Raw genomic sequence first — 23,089 nt, forward strand, 5'->3', positions numbered from 1 at the left:
TTCTGAATTACATACTATTAAATGATTTATTTAAAGTGGATCCGCGAATCCACAGCAATGTTACACTAGGGGGGCCGCACTGAGAGCAGGTATCATTTAAAGACACTGTGAAAAATACTGCCCTTAATTGCTAAATTATTACACAGCATGCGTGTTTTGAGTACAAAACGCCATGCGGCGGACTTCAGAACAAGAGCTACTATAGCTGAAAGATGCTAAAGGATACTAATTCTGATAGCAACAACACCTTCAAAGATGGCTGTTTGCTGGCTGAATAGGAGTAAATGGAAACAGGACTATTTGTCTCCATAGCAATTGATTTGTGAGCCAATGGAAGCATTCGCATGAGTTTTTTAAACAACGAGTAGGTGACCTGACATGAGAACTAGTATTAAGGAAGGCAGTTGTGCTGATTAATTAATTATTTTATTTAAATCAATATATTGAAATTAAATATATATTTAATTATACTTTAAATGAACAGAGCTGTTGCGTTAATATTCAGCATAAAAATATTTTAAAATATTTTTCTCAAATTTGATAATTTTATTTTACTTTTTGCTGTATTTTACCAGGAGGAGCTCTCCACCCAATGGCAGAGGTCTTCTTATGGTAAAGTATAACTTTAAATTCGAACTTATGTCCCCAAACAGTGTTCCATCAATATCAGATCAGGAATATTATAAACAGAAAACTTTCTCAGAAGGACTGATACAGGAGGCAATATAGCAAAACATGAGAATCTGTATCTACATACATCATTCCACAAGTAGTAAAATTATTCGAATGTTGCATATTTATCAATTACCCCTGTCAATTATATCAACTTTATATTTCCAAATCATGCCAATATAAATTATTTCCAAAATTATGAGAAGAAATGCATCCCAAATACATTAACAATTTATTATTTATGCAAAGGGTAACTCTGGAGAGGGTTGAGTTAATGGGGATTAGAAATTAGCAAATATCAGAATAACTAGTAATTCAGGGTGGCATTTTACCACGTTGGACTGGAGTAAATTGGTGTTAGTTACTAGACATTTAAAGGAATGTGCTGGTTTTGGTTAAATACAATTGCAAGTTCTCTTGATGTCCCCAAAGTAAACAACTGAAAATATCCCACAAACATAATACCAAGCAGCATAGTATATAAAAAACATAAAGAGCACAGCATAATAAAACAGTTAAAGCAGAACACAACACAACAACCACAGTACAGCACATCAATACAATTCAATAATAGAGCAAACAAAAAACACCCAATAGCAAAAGTAACAACATAAACACCAAAAACAAGATGCAACATAACACTTATTTAGAAACTTTCTTTTCACACATTGCCACTTCCATATATCAGTAGTAAAATATGTTTGCACCAGGCACTGTATTACTACCACCAAGGCCATGTAACAATGAAGAACAAAAATACTTTGTGATCCAGCCCTATTCACTTTTTAGGTAGAAATGTTTAGACTTTTAAAGATGTCTAGTCACTTTCACTCAAATACGAATGTATTGTATCCAATCAACAGCATTTAATGCAAATTCTCAGTGTATTTTCCCATATTTGTTCATCAATATAAGTACCACATTTGATAAAACATATTTCAACAGAATCCACTTTCATATATTTAAAATATGTTTCTCATGCTAGCATTTGTACATTTTGTCCTAACTTACCCTCTAACTAATGTTAATTCACTAATGACTGAAAGCATGAACTTTTCAACAACAAATATGCTTGGGTACAAAATGTTTCGTTTAGTTAAATATCTACATTTATTATATCTAAAATAAGATTATTTTCTTCCCAGAGAAATATCTCAGAATGATGTCCTGAAAACAATTGAAGCCAACGTGTTTTCACATCTCCCAAAACTCCGTGAAATGTAAGTTCTATAAAAATCTAAATACATCTTGACATTTTGTCTGATAAGCCAAAGGTGCTAAGCCCTTTTTTGATGTTTGTCGCAATTTACACTTAAACCTTCATAACATTTTGGAACATATTCAACCAGGGGCAATGGAAGTCTCTTCAGAAGCTCCCATTGTTCTATGTTCGATCTGTCTCTGCCAAAGGCACTAGTTTCAGCCATACAAATCGGGCAGTATTTTTACTGAGACAGATGGGGAAATAGTGGGTGAAAGGAATTTTGTAGACTCTAAAAGCTTAGATTACATAAATGTGAGGAAAATTAGTTATTTTATGCAAGGTTTATAGGGCATTGTGGGTAAGACAACATGGTGGGATCCACAAAAGGCACACAACCCTGAACTCCCTTGTGTGTCTAGCTTTAAGAAATGCCTGGGTTTGGTTGGATCCCTGGATGGCAGTCCACCCAAGCTAGTTTAGCCATTCAGCATGTCAAGTAGGATGAAATTTAGGTTTGCCCCCTCTGCCAGCCCATACGTAAAAACAACACCCAGAAGAATCACATTTTTCTCTTGCTGAGGGATGGGGATGCTTTAGTCCCTGAGAGAGCAAAAAGACTTTTGTGGCTTTAGGTTTAGGGTTTTATCTGAGGATGAGCCACTTGGTACCCCATTATTTTATACAAAAATATTCATGGCATTCAGTGGTTTTCTGCCACTCAGTGGGGGAATTTGGAACAAACAGCATCTCTGCCACTCTGGGAAGCAAACAGACATTGTTGCTACTTTTAGAACTGGGGTATAGCCCAATTCAATGGTGGGACACCCCCACACTTTTGTTTTACCAAATGTAAAGTCACTGGTATCTAGTAGGCTTTCTATCCCACCAGGGGTCAGATTATGGGCAAATCATCCCCAATTGGGGAAAACCCCCTATCTGTCCCTAGGGGCAGGTAGACGCTGTTGCCCCTTTTGGTGTTGGGGCAAGACCCATTGACTGGGTTTGCTGCCCCCACCCCTTTATTTATTCTTTCTGGTATAGAAATCCCTGGCATCTATTGAGATTTCGACCAGCCAAGGGGAACATAAGGGGAACAAATCCAGATCTACTGCCAGTGAGCAGAAACATTTTTGCCCAGACGATAGGAAGAGGGAGTATGGTTATTGGGGAAGAAGTGGGATTGCAATGCCTCACTATTGCTGATATTTACAACATCCGCGTGATATGTAAATTGAATTGTGCAATTATTCACTTTGCTGTGAACTTAAAGGTACATTCTTCTTCATAAGATAAGCAGGGGGATGAACATTGCAGAATTGAGTTCTGAGTTGCTGTCCGCGCCACACTGCCTCCATAAGAAGCTTGTGACTTCTCACTCTTTAGACCATGAGAGTGATGTGGAAAGGGTTGTACTGAGTCCATTCTGCAGAGCCATAGAACAACGAACCCCAGGAGACCAGAAGCAAAGGACCTCACCTGCCATGGTAGGGGGAACAGTAGCCCCTCTCTACCCTGTGCCTCCCTAATAGGGTCCGAAACACAGACTGTCAGAAAGGTTGCAATCAAACATGCCACAATTTCATATACTTCTAATTTGGGTCAGTTTATCACTTGCTTAGTTTGCAATATATATTGGTTTCCTTTTCCAACCCTCTAGCGCCGTTGGTGTCACCGTTTTATCTACCATCTGTTTGGGCTATGGCTTGTGGTTACTGGAGAACAAGAGTGCTTATTTGTAAAGCAGAAATAATGAGTCATTTTGCTTCACTATTAATAGAGATAGATTCATGAATTATTCCTGTGCTAGTGGTTCTCGGCACAGGCTGTTTTGTCACAGCTCTGTTTCCATAGCTCAAGCGTTATTACTGTTGTGGGAAAACCTGTTTGACATCATCTGCTTTGATTTAGGCCTCTGATTTCCTATCCTTCTTGAAACCGTAAGCAGAGCGGTGCTTCCCACTCAAATAATCTACGTTGATGTTTAATTGCCATTGGCACTATACAAAACTGAAGGCAATATGCAAAACCAAAAGATACTAATCACTGGCGTAACGAAAAGTGAGGGGGCCTCCCTGCAGGGTACTTAGAGGGGCCCCCTCCGGGCTCAATCAGGAGCTCTCCGGCCACAGTGCAGTGCCGAGGGGGCCCCTTGGAGCTAGAGGCCCCCCGCACCGCGGGGGCTGCGTGGGCATGTGTCACGCCCCTGGTACTAATGCAAAGCAAGGTACTCACTCGGACTTAAGACTCCGTTATATTTGAAACAGTCATTCCACTTTAGGAATTGCTGCAGAATTATGTATTATTCCCTTGTGGCCCCCCAACGGAACAACATTGGCCACTGGTGTGACTGCAATGATTTCCACATGTCATTCCAGAATTGTGGACATTTTTGCAGGGACAAATCTCTATCCGTTTGGCTTGGAGTATATGTCCTGAGAAACACATGAAATAATTTCAGTAGTAATTCGACATACAGTATCACTGCATGCCCTGTGATGGCAGTGTCTACTGTGAACTTTTCCACTCAAAACGGTATTAAGATGCTACTAGAAATGTAAGCTCTGCCATCCTAACGCCAAGCATATGTTTTCTATTGTCATAGTTGCACATGTCCCTCCCTATATGGTGCAGCATGCTGCCTGAATGATATGTGATTTAATTTTACAGTTTACCACTCTGTTTCATTTGAAGTGCTCCCTTGGAACTCTCTTGTACGAGTATAAGAACATTTCTGTCACAATCCTTCCCTTCATATTTATCATCCCTGAGGTAGTGATGCCCTATCATCTCTCAGTACACTTATTCTTAATCCACCTGTGATCAAATTACCTGACCTAAGGAAGGCTTCAGCTGTCAGTGTCCCAGGAAATATATTGCTGGGCACCTCATATAGCCCTTAGTTCCGAGGATTTATTTAGCATAGTGAAAAGCCTCTATTTGAACTTGTTTGATCTGTTCCTCCTTTTATGATTTTGAGGTCATGTGAGGAGTGGAAAGCGAGGACAACATATTAAAAGCTTTTTCCTAGGTGAGTAATTTCCTCAAAGCCCTCACCCCCAGAGGTAGCATGCTTCATCATCGGACCCCCACTCACATTGGAAGAAAAGTCTGTCAATGTGGGCTACATCATTGAAATGCAGGGTAGTTAATGAGGTGGGAAAACACTTGCCACTGCATATTAAATGGAGCATCAAAGAACAAATATTGCGACTCTGAGAAGGAAAAAACTGCTATTGTGAGGGAGGAGGAGAAGCCTACTTCTTTCAACACCGTCTAGTACTGTGAAACTGGCATGCTAAAATCGTAAATGTAGATCAGTTTCTCTTCTCACACATTTTCTGCACTTCACACAGACTATTGTTGCATTGTTCTGCCCGCTAAATACACCCATGCACATTGTTTTGTACAAACAACTACCCATAATAGAGTAAGCCCACTGCTATTCAAAAACTACACTTCTAGATTTACTACCGCTCAAAAAATTCTTAAAACAGTGGTAAATGTCTCTGCCAAGGAGTAGGTCTAGCAGCCGATATAGTCACTCAGGTACTACAACATTCTCCTATAGAGAATAATGGATTAAGTGACTTAGGGCCTCATTATGATGGCGGTCAGATGAGCATCCGACCACCATTGTTTCAGGATCAAGACCATGTGACAAGAAGTTGGAGGTCCCGACAGCCCAATTAGGATACCACCGCTGTGCAGTTAGTCATAAACATTCCTTTTTCCTTTGCGGCTTGTGCTGCAGCACAAGCCGTAATAGACAAAGGAATGTTTTTGAACATCCATGCACCATGGGACTGGCCCATGGTTCATGGATGTTTGGGGAGCACAACATATGCCCTCCAGGCCACATCATGGAGGTACAGGGGTCCTACTAGGGCCCGCTAAATCATCCCTTTCTGACAGACTTTCTGTGGCGGTGTGACCACCATCAATAGCCTGTCAGAAAGGGACATTGTAATTCCTACAGTGGTGCCTGCGCATGCCCCATCTTCATTGTAAGGATTGCAGTGCGACTTAACGGGCCCCTTGAGCCTGTCTGATGCGTCGGTCTGTCCCTCCAACTGCTGCGGTCTGACCAACCCCACCATAATGCTGTAGTGGGGCCGCTATCCTGGCTGTTGGGCGGACCGTCATCAATGGCTTGTCAGTGGCAGTCCACGTGAAATCCTAAAAAGGCCCTAAATATAACACCCCACAGGAAATATTATTAAATAATTATTTGGGCTTTTAAATCAAGAATGTTTATAATTGTTTTCATTGTTAAAAAATTAGATTAAAAATTAAACATACATTTTGAAAAATGTATCATTTATATGTTTAATTTTTTTTTACTTTTGCATATTTAATAATAATTAAGAGTTATATAAAATAATTTTATTAAACATACTTATTTAAAATAAGAATAATGTATTCATATATAAGAATGCTAGTGGGCGTGGCCAACCAACATGGCCGGCAGGACGTGAGCTCCGCCAGCTCCGTCCCACAGACCCGCTAATCCTGCTTTGAAATCCTGCCTGGGCTGTCCCAGCCCGTGGATTATACGTCGGAACCACCCCGGACTCGATCGCAACCCCTGACATTGAGGAGGACTTCTGGGCTCGGCTGTGTGCGGTGGTGACGACGCTGCCGACGTCTGCAGCGCCGCCCTGTACTACGCAAGGCCGCGGTCTGGGCCTAGCGGCGGAAGGCTGACTGAGGGCGATCCGCCCGACAGAGTCGTGGGTGAGCTCCTGCATCGGACGATTGCTGCGGGGACCCTTGTGCCCTGCGCCGCGTCTTGGTGGTGTCTCCGCGCCTGGAGATTGACGCTCCTTGGGTCCCGGAGGTGCCTGCTAGTTGGCCTGGAGAGGTCGCGGTGGCGCGCAACGGAGATCGGGGTCGGACCTGAAGCCCCTTGGTGGCGGCGCTCCCTGGGCCCCGGGGGTGCCCGCCGATCGGCACGTGGGAATTGTGGTGCCACGCAGCGAGGCTCCAGGTACGTCCTGCTACCCATCCTGAGCAGCGGACTGGGCCCGGAGCACTGGGGATCCTCCGAGGCCTGTTGCCGGCTGGGAGTGCTCGGGCCCTGGAGCCACGCGGAGCCTCCTATCCTGCTGGGGTGCCCGGCCTCCTTTCCCCTTGAGACGTGTTGCATGAGCCCTGTGGCCTTGCTCCCCCCACGCCCACGCTAGACTTGGCTCGCTCCCCCTGCTGGGTGCCACCGCTGGGGGCCACTGAGGCGAAGCGCTATCCTGGTGGCGTTGTTCTTGGGCTACGACTGGCGCCCACCCGCCATCTTCACCTTCGTTTGGGGCCGCCTCCGGAGCGGAGCTCTTGATCTGCAAACGTGGGGAGACTCCTGCTGCGACCTGTGCTTGTCCCTGTGGCCCTGGGAACCAGTCTGTTGCCGTCTGCCAATGGGGGCCTCTCTGGAGTGGCGTGAATGGGTGATTGGCTGACATTTCCTTACCTTGTGCCGGACTCTCGGCGTCCGCCGTTCCACGTAAGGGGGAGATCCGCGGCCATTTTGCTGGCCTGGCTGTGGGGTAAAATGGCTTCTTTGTAATCTGTACTGAACATTACCATTGCTGGTCCTGGCCTGCTCCTGCTCTCGGCCCCTGTGCCTCTGGATTGTTGGACCTCCGGGGCCCTTTGGCAGGCGCTAACTGTGGGTGTCATCCACATCACAAGATGGCGGCTCGAGGCGGTCGCTCCTCAAAAGGCTCCCAACCTAACACTATTACCCAGTATACCACCCCATGCCTGCCGTCGCAGAGAATCACGCGACAGACGGGACCGGAGGGCGACGGCGAGAGCCCTACAGAGCCATCCAGAGCTGAACTCCTGAAGGCTATCCAGGGTTCCCACTCTGCGCTGGAACGCCAGATAGAGACTGTTTCCATTGACGTGAATCTCCTCAGAACTGATCTTCACAAGGTGGCGGATAAAGTCTCGGATGCGGAGGGCAGCATCAAGCAGTTGCAGGGTGAGGTGGCCTCCCTACAAAAATCTGTTGCGCAACTTACGTCTACTACCCGCGCATTGGAGAGACGGGCTGAAGACGCGGAAGGGAGAGCCCGCCGGAGCAACATTCGGGTCCTGGGAGTTCCGGAACGGTTGGAGGCTGGGAACCCTGAACGATTTCTTGAGAATTGGATCCGCACATGTTTGTGCCCATCAGGATTATCTAATGTGTTCGTTGTAGAGCGGGCGCATAGTGCCCTTGTGCCCCCTCCGCGCCCGGGGGAAGCTCCTAGAGCCCTCATCGCGAAGATCCTGAACTATAAGGACCGCGACTGTATTGTGAAGGCTGCAAGGGAATCGGAGTCCCCGCTTCTGATTGAAAATAGCCGTGTGTCAGTGTACCCGGACTATACCCAGCAAGTACAGGAGCAGAGGAAATCTTATGTGGGAGTCAAACAAAAACTCCGCGAGATGAAACTTCAATATATGCTACTGTACCCTGCCAAACTCAAAGTGCTCTCACAGGGCCGTGCACACTTCTTTGAGTCGCCGGCGGAGGTGTGGGAGTGGCTCGAGATCAGAGGAGACGACCTCCCTCCGGGGGAGCGAGGTGGCCCGCGTGAGACTTGGGGGACCAGACCACGAAAAAAACATCGCAGCAGGAGACGGCGCCGCTCTGGGTCTCGGGGGTCTCCTACATCTCGGCCCACAGTGGGAGCGGATGGAGCTATCCTTATGGCAACGGCATCGGCGGGAACGGACCTGGGCTCGGCTGCTGCTCCTAGCCCTGGTGACATCCTGGTGCCGGACACTTTGCTGGAAGCATCTTTGGATGCGGACTTTACAGCCCCGGTGGTCCCGGAGACGGCCCTCACTGAGCCAAGGTCAGAGTGAACTATTGATTGACTGGGGTTGATTGGCCCTGTCTGTGCGGATGATCTTACTGTGGGGGCACTCCTGTGGATGCACTGCTGGATTCCCCTGGCTCGCTCCTGTCGCTGGGGGGGTTTTCTGGGGTACTGGCTCATGTTTGACCACTTGAGCCCTGGTAACTTAGGGTGCGGGGGAGGTGGATGGGGCTCCTTTTTCTCCTATGTGACTTCTCTCCGCTATTATTAACGGGGGGGGTGGGGACGTGCCCAGGTACTATTCTGCTATTGCTGGGTCTTTTCGGGGAGCTGGAAATTGGGGTGGGGGGTTGTTTTGTTGTGTGAGAGTGAGAGTGGAGTGTGTTGTATGGGGTGGCTGTGTACGTCCTGGCACTGGCAGGGGAAGGGCGGGGTGGCGGTTCTGGTTGTTGCTATCCTTTCGCTCGTGGGTGGGGGGGGTCCTGGTTTACTCGGAAGCTCTAGGTTTTGGAGTTGTTGGGGGGTGGGTTGCAATTTATGGGGAAAGTGTTTTTAGCATCAGATGCACGTTGAAACCGATTTGTAGACAGTTTACTGATAATGTTACTCCGGCAGATTCTCCTGTGGTGGGGACGGGGGGGCGACGGGTTCTGTTGTCTTCATACTATAGTTTGATTGAGCGCTATCATGGGCCATGGGTTTTAAATTTTTAACGTGGAATGTACGTGGCATGGGTACTTGCACCAAGAGACACAGAGTCCTCACCTTCCTTAAAAGACACGGGGTCTCGGTCGTCTGTTTGCAAGAAACTCATCTAGATGATGACGGCGCACAACGGCTGTCCAGGAAGTGGAGAGGCCAGCTTTTTCATTCCTCCTTCTCTACATATGCTAGAGGAGTCCTTGTCTGGGTAGCCCCGGGGATCCCCTGCGCGGTTCAATATGTGGAGGCGGATGTCGATGGTAGATACCTGCTGGTGCGACTTAGATTTGATGACAAGGAGCTTTTGCTCCTTAATACCTATGCCCCGAGCACTGATGACCCGGCCTTCTTTTCGCAGGTCCAGGATCTTGTGGCTTCGGGATTGGATGTACCCCTCCTTTGGTTTGGGGACTTCAATTGCGTACTGCACCCTGTCTTAGATCGCCACCCGCCCCGATTGGGCACTAAGCCCCGTATGACGGCCCGTCTGCGTGACGTTATGCATAATCTTGGAGCTATGGATGTGTGGCGTTCCTGCCACCCTGCTCAGAAGATTTATACATGTTACACCCCGACGCATGGTACCCACAGCAGATTGGACCGCGTTCTTGCGGCCAATCTTACCCCGTCCTTGACCTTGACCGTCACGCACCAGGCCCGATACCTATCGGACCATGCCCCGGTGACATGCGTGGCGCAGTGGCCTGATCGAGCGGCGCGTCCGCGAACGTGGAGAATGCCCGCTGACCTCCTGTTGGACCCGGTGGGCAAGGACCGTGTGGCGGAGTCACTGTCGGAATATGTGGAACTCAACTGGGGGGGGAAGATCTACCCTTCTCTACTAAATGGGACGCCTTGAAGGCGGTAGTGCGTGGCGTCTGTATGGGCCTCACATATGGGGTCCGCAAACAACTGATGTCTGATTTACAGAGAGAAGAGGCTGCGCTTCAACGCGCCCAATCGAGCCCGGACCCTGACGCAACTGATCGGCGAACGGAGTCTGCTGCCTTGGCCTCAATCCACGACATACTTACTAGACTTGATAAGTTTACGTTGGGCCAGTATAGGCAACGCCTCCATCGTGAGGGGGATAAATCCGGCCGCCTGTTGGCCTGGATTCTTCGCCGCGAATTCGCGCCTGAGAAAATAGTTGCCCTACGCGACTCGGGTGGCAATGTGGTCCACTCTGAATCCGATCTCTTTGAGGTCCTCCGGTGCCATCTGCAAACTGTGTATAGGGCAGATCAGTCCATTACAGACGATGCCTGTCACTTGTACCTTGAGGACTTGGACCTCCAGACTCTATCAGAGGCGGATGTGAAGGACCTGGACACACAAATTACGCTAGGCGAGATAACAGCAGCGATGGCCTCCCTCCCCCGTGCGAAGGCCCCTGGTGGAGACGGTTACCCAGCCGAATTCTACCATTCCTTCGGGCATGTTTTGGCTCCCCTTCTCTTGCAGGTTTATAATGAGGCTCTGCGTACTGGCACCCTCCCGACATCTATGAACCAAGGAGAGGTATGCATGATCTTAAAGCCGGGAGGGGACGGTACTGATCCCGCAGCCTACCGCCCTATAACCCTGATTAACACGGATGCCAAGATCCTTACTAAGATCTTAGCCACTCGCCTTGCCCCGTACATGACTCGACTAATCCATTCCGACCAGTGCGGATTTATCCCGGGTCGTAATACGGCGATGAATCTGCGCCGCCTGAATCACGTCCTCCATGAGTTTCGGGGCAGGGAGGATCCACATGTCTTGGTGTCAGTTGATTTGACTAAGGCTTTTGACACAGTGCACTGGGGATATTTAATGCAGGTACTAACCAATATGGGGTTTGGACCTGGATTTTGTAATTGGATCAAGATACTTTATAGGGCACCCCGCGCTAGGGTGAGACTGGGTTCAGCCCGCTCGGAGGAGTGGACATTGGAGAGAGGCACCCGTCAGGGTTGCCCGCTGTCCCCTCTCCTGTTTGCCCTTGCAATTGAGCCCCTAGCCGTCGCCGCTCGCATGGAGCTCCGACAGTGGGGGATAGTGGTGGGTGCCACTACCAATATAATCTCCCTTTACGCAGATGATGCGCTTTTTTATTTGACCTCCCCCTCTGAGGCTCTCCCTGTCCTATTGCGGCTCCTGGACCGCTTTGGTGCAGCGTCTGGGTTGCGTGTTAATCTCGCCAAGTCTCTGGTCTTCCCACTGGTGGGCTATGCTCAGGACTCGGACGTGGATGTGCCCTATTCGGGTTTTAGATGTGAACGAGTGGCATTCAGGTACCTTGGCATCCAGGTGGCTACGTTGGATGAGACACTACTGACCTATAATATTGACAGAGTACTCACAGCCCTCCACAAATCTGTTACCTTTTGGAATACGCTTCCCCTTTCACTGATGGGGAGATTGGCGATTGCCAAAATGGTGATGCTCCCTAGGGTCCTCTATACCTTGCAGAATACCCTCTGTCCGTTGCCGCCCCGAGTATTTCGGACCTTAGACTCGCTCCTCACCTTCCTACTTTGGGCAGGTGGTCGTAGTAGAGTGGCTTTACGTACGGTGACGCGGAGTTGGGAAGAGGGTGGCCTTGAGGCCCCAAGATTTGACCTATACTACTACGCAGCTCAGCTTCTCCCAGCAGCTCGATGGTTTGCTGACACTGAGAACTGGGAACTAGCACTGCTTGCTGGTATGGCTGATGGAAGGACCCTACAGGAGGCCCTGATGCAGGGCCGCGGCGCTGATTGCGCCCTGCCGTATGTGGTGCGCCACACAGCAGCGATCTGGCAGAGGTTCGTTGAAAAAGTATTGAAGCGGGACCCGTTTCATAGGGAGCTCTCACTTTGGATCATGGCCCCAATACTTCGGTTGGAAGAGAATATGTCCTTCAGGGAAGGGCGCTCTGGCGGTTGCGAGACGCTTGCGGACCTCTACCCGAACGATTCCTATATGTCCTTCGAACACGCCTTGGAGTCCTTTGACTTACACGAGGGACAGTATCTCCACTACGGAGCCCTCCAGGACGTGGCCAGGACTACATGGCCCCAGTACCCGGAGGCTCCCCCGTCTACGAACGTCCTGGACATCATTTTGTCCTGTGGGAGAGGCAAACGCTTGATCTCCCTTCTCTACTCCGCTATGTGTCGGGATTCGACCCCGCCGGTGGCACCGTCTTGGGCGGCGTGGGAGGCGGATCTGGGAATGGACCTGGACCCGGGCCAACGGACACGGATCGGGCTTCTGACCCGTAAGGTCTCCTGCAACGCACGTTTTAAACTTATTCACTTTAATTTTGTCCACCGTACTTATATGACGCCTGTCTCCCTACATCGTATATCGGCGGACAGACGACATAATTGCCCGAGATGTGGGGCGCGGAGGGCGGGTTTCCTCCACCTAGCATGGGACTACCCCCTGGTTCACGACTTTTGGCGGAAGGTGGTGACTCATGTTGCTCGGGCCACACGGATTACACTCCGTTTGGAACCCATCCACTGCCTCCTGGCACTGGTGCCGAAGCCCAGAAAGAAAAAGTTATCCTATAAATTCTTGCAACTCCTGCTGGTCCTGGCGCGGAGGCAGGTGGCTATTACATGGATGGGTCAAAGGGCGCCGGAGTTTTCCTTGTGGCTGAAAGATGCGAGAGAATGGGCCCTGGCGGAAGAGACTCACATGCAGCGCACCCGTAGAGATAGTAAGCTACAGGATGATTTGATGGCCTGGAGGGTGCTGTGTATGGAGGGGCTGGAGGAGGATGATTCTGATGCCACGAGCGCGGAGTTGTTCTCCCCCACTGCTTCGGAAGCCGATTGTACTGAGGGGGAGTGTCTGTGAGAGGTCTGGAACGGGTGTAGGGGCCCTATGTAGCCATACTGCTATTCCTTGCTATGTATATGCTTAGACATAACTACGTCTCCCATGAGCCCATGCGGCACTGTACCACCCGTGCCTCCCCTGATCCACACGTACCTGTTCTGCTGTGTTCGGTCCTGTGCTACTGATGCTGTTTCTGGGGTAATTGTTTGTTGTTTAATTGGTTCTTTTTTGAAATATGCTTGTACCATGAAAAAACCGGCGAATACAGTGATACGTGTATGTCTCTCGTGCACAGCGGTGGTTTGATTATCCTGCTCCTACGCCGCCCAGCCCCCGGGATGTGGGCCATATTAGGCTGTGTATGCTCCCTGATACGTGATATTATGGTTTTATATATGTGAACGGCTTTTCATGATTGTGTCTGCTGTGCCCATGTCATGTTTTCGCAATAAAAACATATTTAAAAAAAATATATATATATAAGAATGCTAATAATGTTTTTATATTTTGATGAAAAAAGTATAATTAAATTAAAATATGTAAAGTGTTTATTTATTTAATATACATTTAATTTGAAGAGTAAATATGCAGTACAATTGTATTGTATTAGTTCTAGGTTAATACAAATTATTTTAAATAATATACATAACAATTTGATAAAAATTAAAAATGAACACATTTTTACTTTTTTCCCTATACTTTTCCTCTGGGACACCTCCGCTCTGGTGGTGGTGATCCCTACTTATATATGAAAAGTTACTAGTTGTAACTTGTGCATTCTGCCTTAGGGCCCTATTTTGAGTCTAGCGGTCTGAGGACCCCCAGGCTCGTGTTGGCGCGGTGATAGCAGATCCAGCCACCACCGCACCGGCTGTTTGTCTGCCCGATTATGACTCGAGCAGTCGGACCGCCCTCTGACCACCAGCTTTACCAGGTAATTGCCATTACCTGGAGTAGGAGCGACAGTAATAGGCTGAAATTTTCTTGGTGGTACTGCCACAGTCCTCCCAAGCATATTATGAGTTTCCTCTCAGCCAGGCTTTTCATGGCAATTCCACCACCATTCAAAACCTGGCAGAGAGGAAACTATGGGGGCCCTACAGGCACTGCCGGACTGGAAACCGAAACCGGCCCTGACAAACAGCTCAGCCGGCCCTCAGGGGAGGGGGGTACTTCTTAGAAGCCCCACTCCCGTCTCACCTGCCGCTTTTGTTACAGGGGGCTGATATTGCAGTTATGCTGCAAAACTGACCCCAGTAACAAAAACAGCACCCCAGGGGTCCAAAACCATCCCCCACCCTGACAGCCCACAGAGGAAATTCCCGGTGCCCACTCCGATCTCTCCGTCCCTGCCTACAGGCCCCCCCTGAGCCTCAAACCTATGTGAATGCACACAGGGGGGCAACATTGGCCCCTCTGTGTCCATGCACATAGGTTCCTGCATGTCATGGACTTTCAAGTCCATGCCGTGCAGAAACCTTGTAGTGCGGTCCCAGTGCAGTGCCTTTGTTAATGGCACTGCCCCCTTTAAAAGAGGCACTACCTCAGGACCGCCACACCGCCCGCCTTCCAGAATAAGTAAAAGTTGTAAACTGTGGGGCAGTGCAAGCTTTAGCGGAGCTGTGGCGCAGTGGTTTGCACCGCTGCACCATTGCTCCGCCAAAATCTCGTAAGCATGGCCCCCCCTTAGAGTTCTCCACATCCCTTACCGAGGGGGATATAAATATACTGTAGGAAATTAAAAATTGTGGAAACATGTAAACCTACACATAAGTGCAAGAGCAAATTCAGGCAGGCGTAAATCTAAATGTGTAAATGTATCTTTGTGAATAGGACCCGCGGTTCATTCTTGGTACTTCGATAACAGATGGGCTGATAAAATGAGTCATGAATCCTCCAACAACGAGCTCCAGAACAATGTAACTGAATCTCAAAAAACGAGTGCATGCTATCCGTATAAATACTCCCACAAAATAAATAAGAAAAATTGCAGTAATGGAAAAGACAAATTGTATTATAAAACTATGTTTGGACAGAAATGTTTTGTATATTCTTCTGAATGCATATTTTCTGGTTTACAGACGAATAGAAAAAGCAAACAACCTTGTGTACATTGACCCGGATGCATTCCAGAATCTTCCGAGCCTCAAATACCTGTAAGGAATTTTTCTGTTCCATCATATTATTATTATTATTATTATTAATAATGATTAATTGATATTATCAGATTTTGACAACTCTTTCATTTTTATTGTTATTTGACTACTTGTCAAGCAAATATACACTCTAAAACAATAACATTGTTTTAAGTTCAACCATCATGTTTCAACATCTTTTACTAAGTTATCGATCTCAAATGGGTACCACATCTCAACTACTGGACACAAATTGAGGTCCAAGACTATGGATTATCTAGTGGCTTGTACATGAAGTTTTGTACAGAATACTCTTATGGACAGGCATGCAATGTCTTACCCAGAGAAAGCAATGCTACTGCTTTCATATCAATATGGGCACCGAATAAGACATTTCAGAAAACGGGGCTTTGAGTATTGAGTCATATTTAAAAGATTGGGTTTTCTGATAAACAGTTTGAAGTGATTACTAGAGGGATGTTTCAGAACCAGAAGTACACAAAAATTGCATAGAGGTTCCAGGTTTAAAAAAAATCCATTTGGTGTCTTGGGCCTTCATTCTCAAAGGTGTCATGGAATGCAGTGCAGCAGCCAAACATGCTGCACTGCGTTGCGTAACAGGGAGAGAGCAGGAGAGCCCCATATTCCCAGAGATATGGCCCTCTCGTCCCCTCTCTCTTGCGCCAGCACTGATATCAGCTGCTGTGCACCAGGCACACACCTTCCTACACCAAATATTTTGGCTAGACAAGGGAAAAACATTTTCCAACTTTGCAAGTGTGCTGCACAGTGCAGCACACATGCAAAGTCGAAAAGGAAAGGAGAAATGAAAACATTTCTCCTCTTAATCTGTTCTTTTCAGCTGCATTAGCTTTTTGTGGTAAACCCTGTCTACTAATGTTAGTAGATAAGGTTTAGTGTCAAAAAGCATGGGTGTTTACATAAGAATGCCCATGTACCACCCATGGACCGCCCCCTTGATGCAAAGTAATGCAAAGCAGCCTTTCAAGCTGCTTTGTGTTGCTTTTGGGTACTTTCCAGCACAAACCAAGTTTTGCACTGTAAAGTGAATCAGGAAAAAAACATGTGCCCTTTAAAACAAGAGTAAGATTTTTGCTCCCTTTTTGGGAAAGCAACATCCCTGTACCTATATAGAAGGTTTTAGATACTTGTATTTATTGGCCTTTATTGACATCCGTACTGCGGCAGTGAACTTTTTAGGAATGCTCTTGCCATCAGAAAGCGATAGGAGTAAAGACGGCCATAGAGTGCCATGCATTCAAACTCTTATATTAAGTGTGTGAAATCTTTTTATAAGGGATGAATTGTTACCACAATTTGGTAATGTCTCTATTTGATAAGATCCCGATGCCCCAATACAAATGTTTTAACAACTTTTTAATAAGGTATTCAATTATGTATGATTTTTATGATTCTTTTCTGAGTGTACCTCCCTCTTAAACTGTTGTGTACCTGACCACATGTATAAATTGTTGGGAGATCTGCACAAGCTTCATGAGATCCATTTGGTTGTATGATTTTAAAGTTTTACATCTTTTATTACTGTAAGCGCACAATTTTTCTAGCTATCCTAGAGCTGCCCTTGCCTTAAAATACCATTGAAAAACTGTGTGACATACCGGACCCTTTAGGAGTTCATTTTCAAGGACTCTCTTTTTGAGGTTTTTGTCTCTTTGACCTTGATCTTAATATTGGGGCAGCTTTTTATCAATTGTTGTATTATGATTGGAATTGTATAATATATGTACACTGTTATGGGATGTGATCTGTATTTATACATCTTTAGAATATTTATAATGTGTTTTGCACGGTGCACTTTTTTGGTTCATCGAACCAAAATAAAGTTATTATGACTGACTACTGTCTACTATTATAGATCACTGGTTAGAGGAGGCAGACCCTGAAGCAGAGGTCAGAACCGGGACCAGGGTTCAATTCCCGACGCGGCAGGGTCTTGAGCCCAAATGTCCACGGACTCGATAATTCTCGCTTCGGTGCCTACTCGAATCGCGGGTTCACACTCTGCAACTCTGGGCAATAGCTTGCTTAATCTCCACAATGGCCCCCCCGCGGCGGGATGCCTGGCTTTCACCTTGGGGATGCCCAGTAGGGGTTATCTCACAGGGAAAAAGCCGGGACGGGTTCCCAAAGCAAGCGCCTTGAGACCTTGCGGTGATAAGGCGCTAAATAAGAACCTTTGACATTTGACATTCTTTAATCTAGTAATCATTTTATGTAATATTTCCTATATACTCATTTACACATGTTGATTCATTGTCTCGATATAATGTATGTGTGATGTGGTATGAGAAAAACTATACAATAAATTAAATGCATGTGAAACGGGGGCAATTGAGAGATGAGGGGCTCTATTCAAGGGAGGTAGTGAGGAAATCCGTAGAGGAGGCGGTCAGTGGGGGGAAACAGCAAAGATTATCACACCAGGCACCACCTGTGCTAAGCCCTATTGGCCAGTCAGTAAATTTTCCTCTTTAAAAGATTATTAAAACATTCATCATTCTTGCGACAAAACAGCAATTCATAAACACAGTCCTAATACAAAAAATAAAACACAAAGCAGCACGTGTAAGCAGAGTAAAAGTTCATAACCACATGAAAATATTTCAGCGAAAAGTGCCATTGTGTCTAGGTCAGACCCACAATACAAAAGGCTGATACAAGCTTCGACTTTCCAACACTTGAGGCTTGTGACAAACTGGTCTAAATCATTCCATACATAATATGTTTATGCATGCCACGCTACATTACCCAAAACCAGAAGAAACTATAATTGGGCATTAAACAGCATTCCTGCAAAAAAATGATTGGCTTTTCTGGAGAAAAGAACATGCATAGCACGCCAATTCATACCAGCGTTACAAGAAGCTCCATTGACTGGACACTCCTTGAGTTAGGATTTCTGCATCGCTTGAGCTTCCTAGTTAATCAGTGGCAGTTCCTCCGCTAAGGCAGAGGAGCCCTGCCCCAGTGCTCAAAAGGAAAAATAAAATGATAATAACATATTGTTATTAGCATTTTATTTTTCCTGTTTCAGTCAGTGGCAGGTTGGGACTGGTCAGAGCAGTGGGAGGAGTGTTTTGCACTCCCTAAATGCCCATGACTGTTTGGCCAGCCCTCTTGGCCGGCCAAAAGAGTCATGCACACTTTGCATGTTTCCGACCAGGCTCCTTTACACAGCCTGGTGAAGAACATACACAGGCTCCTTGTCCCCGTCTGAGTGCCGAACCATGGTGCTCAGACCAATCACTATGCTGCATTGCAGCGTTGTTAGTGGCTCAGGGAAGCCTATGTGCCTGGGTGTTTCCTGCTACCGGCCGGAACTGGAGACAGGAAGATGGAAGATGACGGAAGAGAGGTGGTGGCCGGCCATTCCATGTAAGTCCTTTTTTAAAAATAAAAAACCTCACCTCCCCCATCAGGTAACTGCTGCTTCTGTAGTTAAAGCTTGTTGGCATTTTCCATTAGTTGTGAAATAAAAAACTTTGCAGTCTCCACAAATGTACCTCAAATATTGTACAAAGCAGACACTCCGATTCTTCGGGCGAACCTTGGACATTGTTTCAGGGTCGCCAGAGGTACCAGATGCTATCAGTGACTATGCGACCTGTGGCGATCCCTTGAGATTAGTGCCTTCAGCAGCATGCCACAACCAATAAAAAACAAGAATTGGCATAACCAATAAGTCTCGCCTTTGGGACCTTATAAGTGTTTAGCCACGCAGCACATTATCAGACTACCTAATGCATCGCAAACCTAATACTGTGTGTACAGTGCAGACTATAATTATAATTGCATTTATATAGCTCTTACTACCCCTGACGAGGCATTAAAGCATTTTATGCCAGGCAGCACGCTGCTCCTGAACCCAAGAATAATGGTTAGTTTAGTGTTATTGATTATTGTTAGATAGTGGGATTAGTCTTGTACACTCAAATGCAGTCATTTCAGTTTTTCATGGTGGACTAAAGTAATAGTGGTGGGGGCAGAGACAGTCCTTCATATACATCGTCGTTTTGATATGCAATATAGATAATCATGTCTGTAACATCAACAGCACTTTCTGGTACATTAGTATTCTTTATATATTCCCAGTTATCTGCCTTCCAGGCACCACAGCACACAAGCCATGGAATCCAACATTATTTGGCTGGCAATTATAACAAGTGACCTTTAGCATACAACTCGTATTTGCGCACAATACTGCAAACCACATAAGTGATTCATATGAGCAAAACAGGTGCCTTAGGTCAAGCATCGGACAGCCATGTACTCCAGGGAAAATAAAGTACTGTTGGGGGAGTAATAATTATTTGTTTTTAAATGGAACTTACCTTAAGCTGCCAGCCACCTCCCGTGTCACGCCTCCGTGTGCTCTTCCTGGTCCCAGGCTCCTAGTATACACTGAGACAAACTCCCTGTGCAATCCCATGCTGTTCTCATGAGAACTGCAAAAAACACAGTTGATGGACAGAATGTAGAACAATGTCATACATTCACCCCAGTACAAGGATCTGGGCCTAAATCCATCGTTTTTTTGCACTCCACACCACCCTGGGTTAGACACTGGCTATATGCAAATCAGCTCTGACCCTGTGCCTCATGGGAACAGTCCAGTCCGAACTACCAAGCCATGTCTTTCCCAGACCGGAATCAAGCATCGAAGGACCGGTTTCTGGCTATCAGCCTTCATCAGCCTGGATAGCTTGACTCCAGTGGTGTGGAGAGCCTGGGACTCACGTCTGAGCATACCCAGCCCACTCGGGGTGAAAATTGCAAAAAACACAGTTGATGGACAGAATGTAGAACAATGTCATACATTCATCCCAGTACAAGGATCTGGGCCTAAATCCATAGTTTTTTTGCACTCCACACCACCCTGGGTTAGACACTGGCTATATGCAAATCAGCTCTGACCCTGTGCCTCATGGGAACAGTCCAGTCCGAACTACCAAGCCATGTCTTTCCCAGACCGGAATCAAGCATCGAAGGACCGGTTTCTGGCTATCAGCCTTCATCAGCCTGGATAGCTTGACTCCAGTGGTGTGGAGAGCCTGGGACTCACATCTGAGCATACCCAGCCCACTCGGGGTGAAAATTGCAAAAAACACAGTTGATGGACAGAATGTAGAACAATGTCATACATTCATCCCAGTACAAGGATCTGGGCCTAAATCCATAGTTTTTTTGCACTCCACACCACCCTGGGTTAGACACTGGCTATATGCAAATCAGCTCTGACCCTGTGCCTCATGGGAACAGTCCAGTCCGAACTACCAAGCCATGTCTTTCCCAGACCGGAATCAAGCATCCAAGGACCGGTTTCTGGCTATCAGCCTTCATCAGCCTGGATAGCTTGACTCCAGTGGTGTGGAGAGCCTGGGACTCACGTCTGAGCATACCAGGCCCACTCGGGGCTCTCATGAGAACAGCATGGGGATTGGTCTGATCAGGCTGAAAATACGCTCCACTCAGGACAGGGTGTCAGTGCAGTTTCTCCACCCCGGCTGTACAATACAAGTTGAAGAAACCTAAGTGTGTATTTGCGTGTGTTTGGCCGGCCATGTCAGGCCCACTTAAAAGTACACATAGCACTCCTCCTCCCCTTTTACACGATCAACAGTTGCATTACAGTCGGGCACATTCACTTTTAGGCAGGGTGAGAGTAAGCAATTTGCCCAGAATCACAGGATGTTTGAGCCTCATGCCGGACTCGAACCTAGTTTGTGAGCTTCAAAGTTGGCCATTCGGGCCATAAGTCCGTTAAGTACCTGAATATGTCTTGGTCAGTCTGAGAAACTGGTGCTTATCTTTATTTGCACATGCTTATTACCAGTGCTTAATTTGAGCTGGTGCTTTCCAGTGCTCAGCACCGACACTTAATTTGTTTCCAGTGCGCGGCACCAGCACCTAATTGTCAACACCATACTTAGAACAGTCTACCACATGGTGAGGCTGTTCATCTAATTTAGAGATGAGCAAAACAACGGTTGTTTATGAATACTATATACATTAAAATAGTGCTAACACCTGCCTCCCCAGCCATTCATTTAGCTTTGGGGACCAGCAATAATCTGATCTGGCGCATTTACTTGCGAGAGAGATGGTTAGTAGTAGTTTTGGCAGCGATGACAAGGGCGATGTGTAGTGCAAGCTGCAGTGGCCTCCTAGTCAGAGCCCTGGCACTTAATATTTTACAAATCAAGCACTGATTGTTATGCATACAACCCTGTACTGGGCACGCGGTACACAGTATTAATAAAATAGGCCCACTGACGTGCCAATCAACCCTCCCGATCTTAGGCCAGAGGCACGATTAGAGTGACTGCAAGCGAGAGAGGTGAGCGTTCCAGCTTGGCGGCAAAATAATCACAGTAAATGCTTCATTGTGTTCAGTTTGTCCCCAGAAATACGAACCCTCAGTAAGGAAATGATTCCAGCCCTAACACTGTTTTATTGTTAGCGACATTTTCTTCAACTTGTGACATAACTTTAATGAATCTTCTTTGCCTCTTTAAATGTGATTTATTCATGCACTTTAGCTATAAAACGCTCTGGCGCAGTGCTTCCTTGTGCATGAGAAAAGCACTAACGGGAAATTGACCACAGCCACAACCTCTGTCAATTGTAAGACAGCACCACAGTGACAAACCCATATTAAAAAAAAAGAACATTTTAGATATCAGCTTTCATGGTGCGGGTTAGGAACATACTTGTTGTTTTACAAACCACTATGCAGAAATACAGAGGGGATAATCTCCACTGGAAAGGGTCCTGCTTCCAATCCGTCTTCCCATTGTTTCAAATTTACTATTGCAGGCTGCTTCTACAGTATCGTGCAGCTTACCTACGTAACGTAACGTAACACCTGGTAGGGTGGTGACCTGCTGGCTGTCTGAGTGACGTCTCCAGTCTGAGAAGAGTAGGGGGCCCAGCCCATGGATCCTGTTAGTGGCACTGAGCAGCGACACAGCCAGAAACAAGTCAGTTCCTTTACAACGAATAACTATCTGTCGTCATCCACGATGCGGTTTGCTCTGCCTTCCGCACTGTGAGAGTCATGAGTACCAGATTTGATGTGCATGGTACCCTATGTGCACAAGACTAACCCAACTCTTAAAACGTGGCATTCACTGCCAGAGCCAAGACACAATCTGTGTTATGAAACACCTGCTGCAAACATCTTCATGTAATCTCATATGTTGGAATCCAGGTGGGGCCTATTCAACTTTTCAGCCCCCTGAGTGCTATAACAGGCATACCGGTGTTAAATAAAAGCAGTTGTCACGCCAGCACTTGCATACCACAGTGAGCTAATGCTGTAAAAGAAAAAAGAGAGGATACCATTTGGGCTGGTGATCGTGTAGCACTCAACGAGCTAGTGCAGGCGAATGGGAGCTCTGCTTGCTTGTCAGTGACTCTGCACTGATTGGCAGTAGAGTGGTGTACTTTCACAGCGTCTATTGTCAATTCAATTCAATTCAATAAAAACTTTATTCGGATAACAAAGTATCCACAAAAGTACAAATCAGAAAAGTAACAATTTTAAAAGAAACAACATACAACGTCTATTGTCATTATGACATGAGAATTCTTCCCTTCTCTCTTATTTTTGAAGACCTGAGAAGGTGGATTAAGGGGTTAAAAGAGAGGAGGAAAAGGGGTGAAATAGGTTGGTGAGTGAAGCAGGAGAGTAAGAATGAGTTAAGAGTAATAGA

The 23,089-nt window shown here is 46.6% G+C and overlaps 1 protein-coding gene across 2 annotated transcripts in view; it reads left to right on the plus strand.

The window, feature by feature from the left end:
* Positions 1 to 23,089, plus strand: part of FSHR (follicle stimulating hormone receptor) — a 1,957,424-nt gene that overhangs the window by 1,061,637 nt on the left and 872,698 nt on the right. For both annotated transcript variants that reach the window (XM_078649629.1, XM_078649630.1), the window contains exons 3-4: positions 1,818 to 1,892; positions 15,279 to 15,353. In XM_078649629.1, the coding sequence (XP_078505755.1) occupies positions 1,818 to 1,892; positions 15,279 to 15,353 (150 nt within the window). The remainder of the gene's footprint in view (positions 1 to 1,817; positions 1,893 to 15,278; positions 15,354 to 23,089) is intronic.

Source organism: Lissotriton helveticus, chromosome 6 (assembly GCF_964261635.1).
Source record: "Lissotriton helveticus chromosome 6, aLisHel1.1, whole genome shotgun sequence".
NCBI lineage: Eukaryota > Metazoa > Chordata > Amphibia > Caudata > Salamandridae > Lissotriton > Lissotriton helveticus.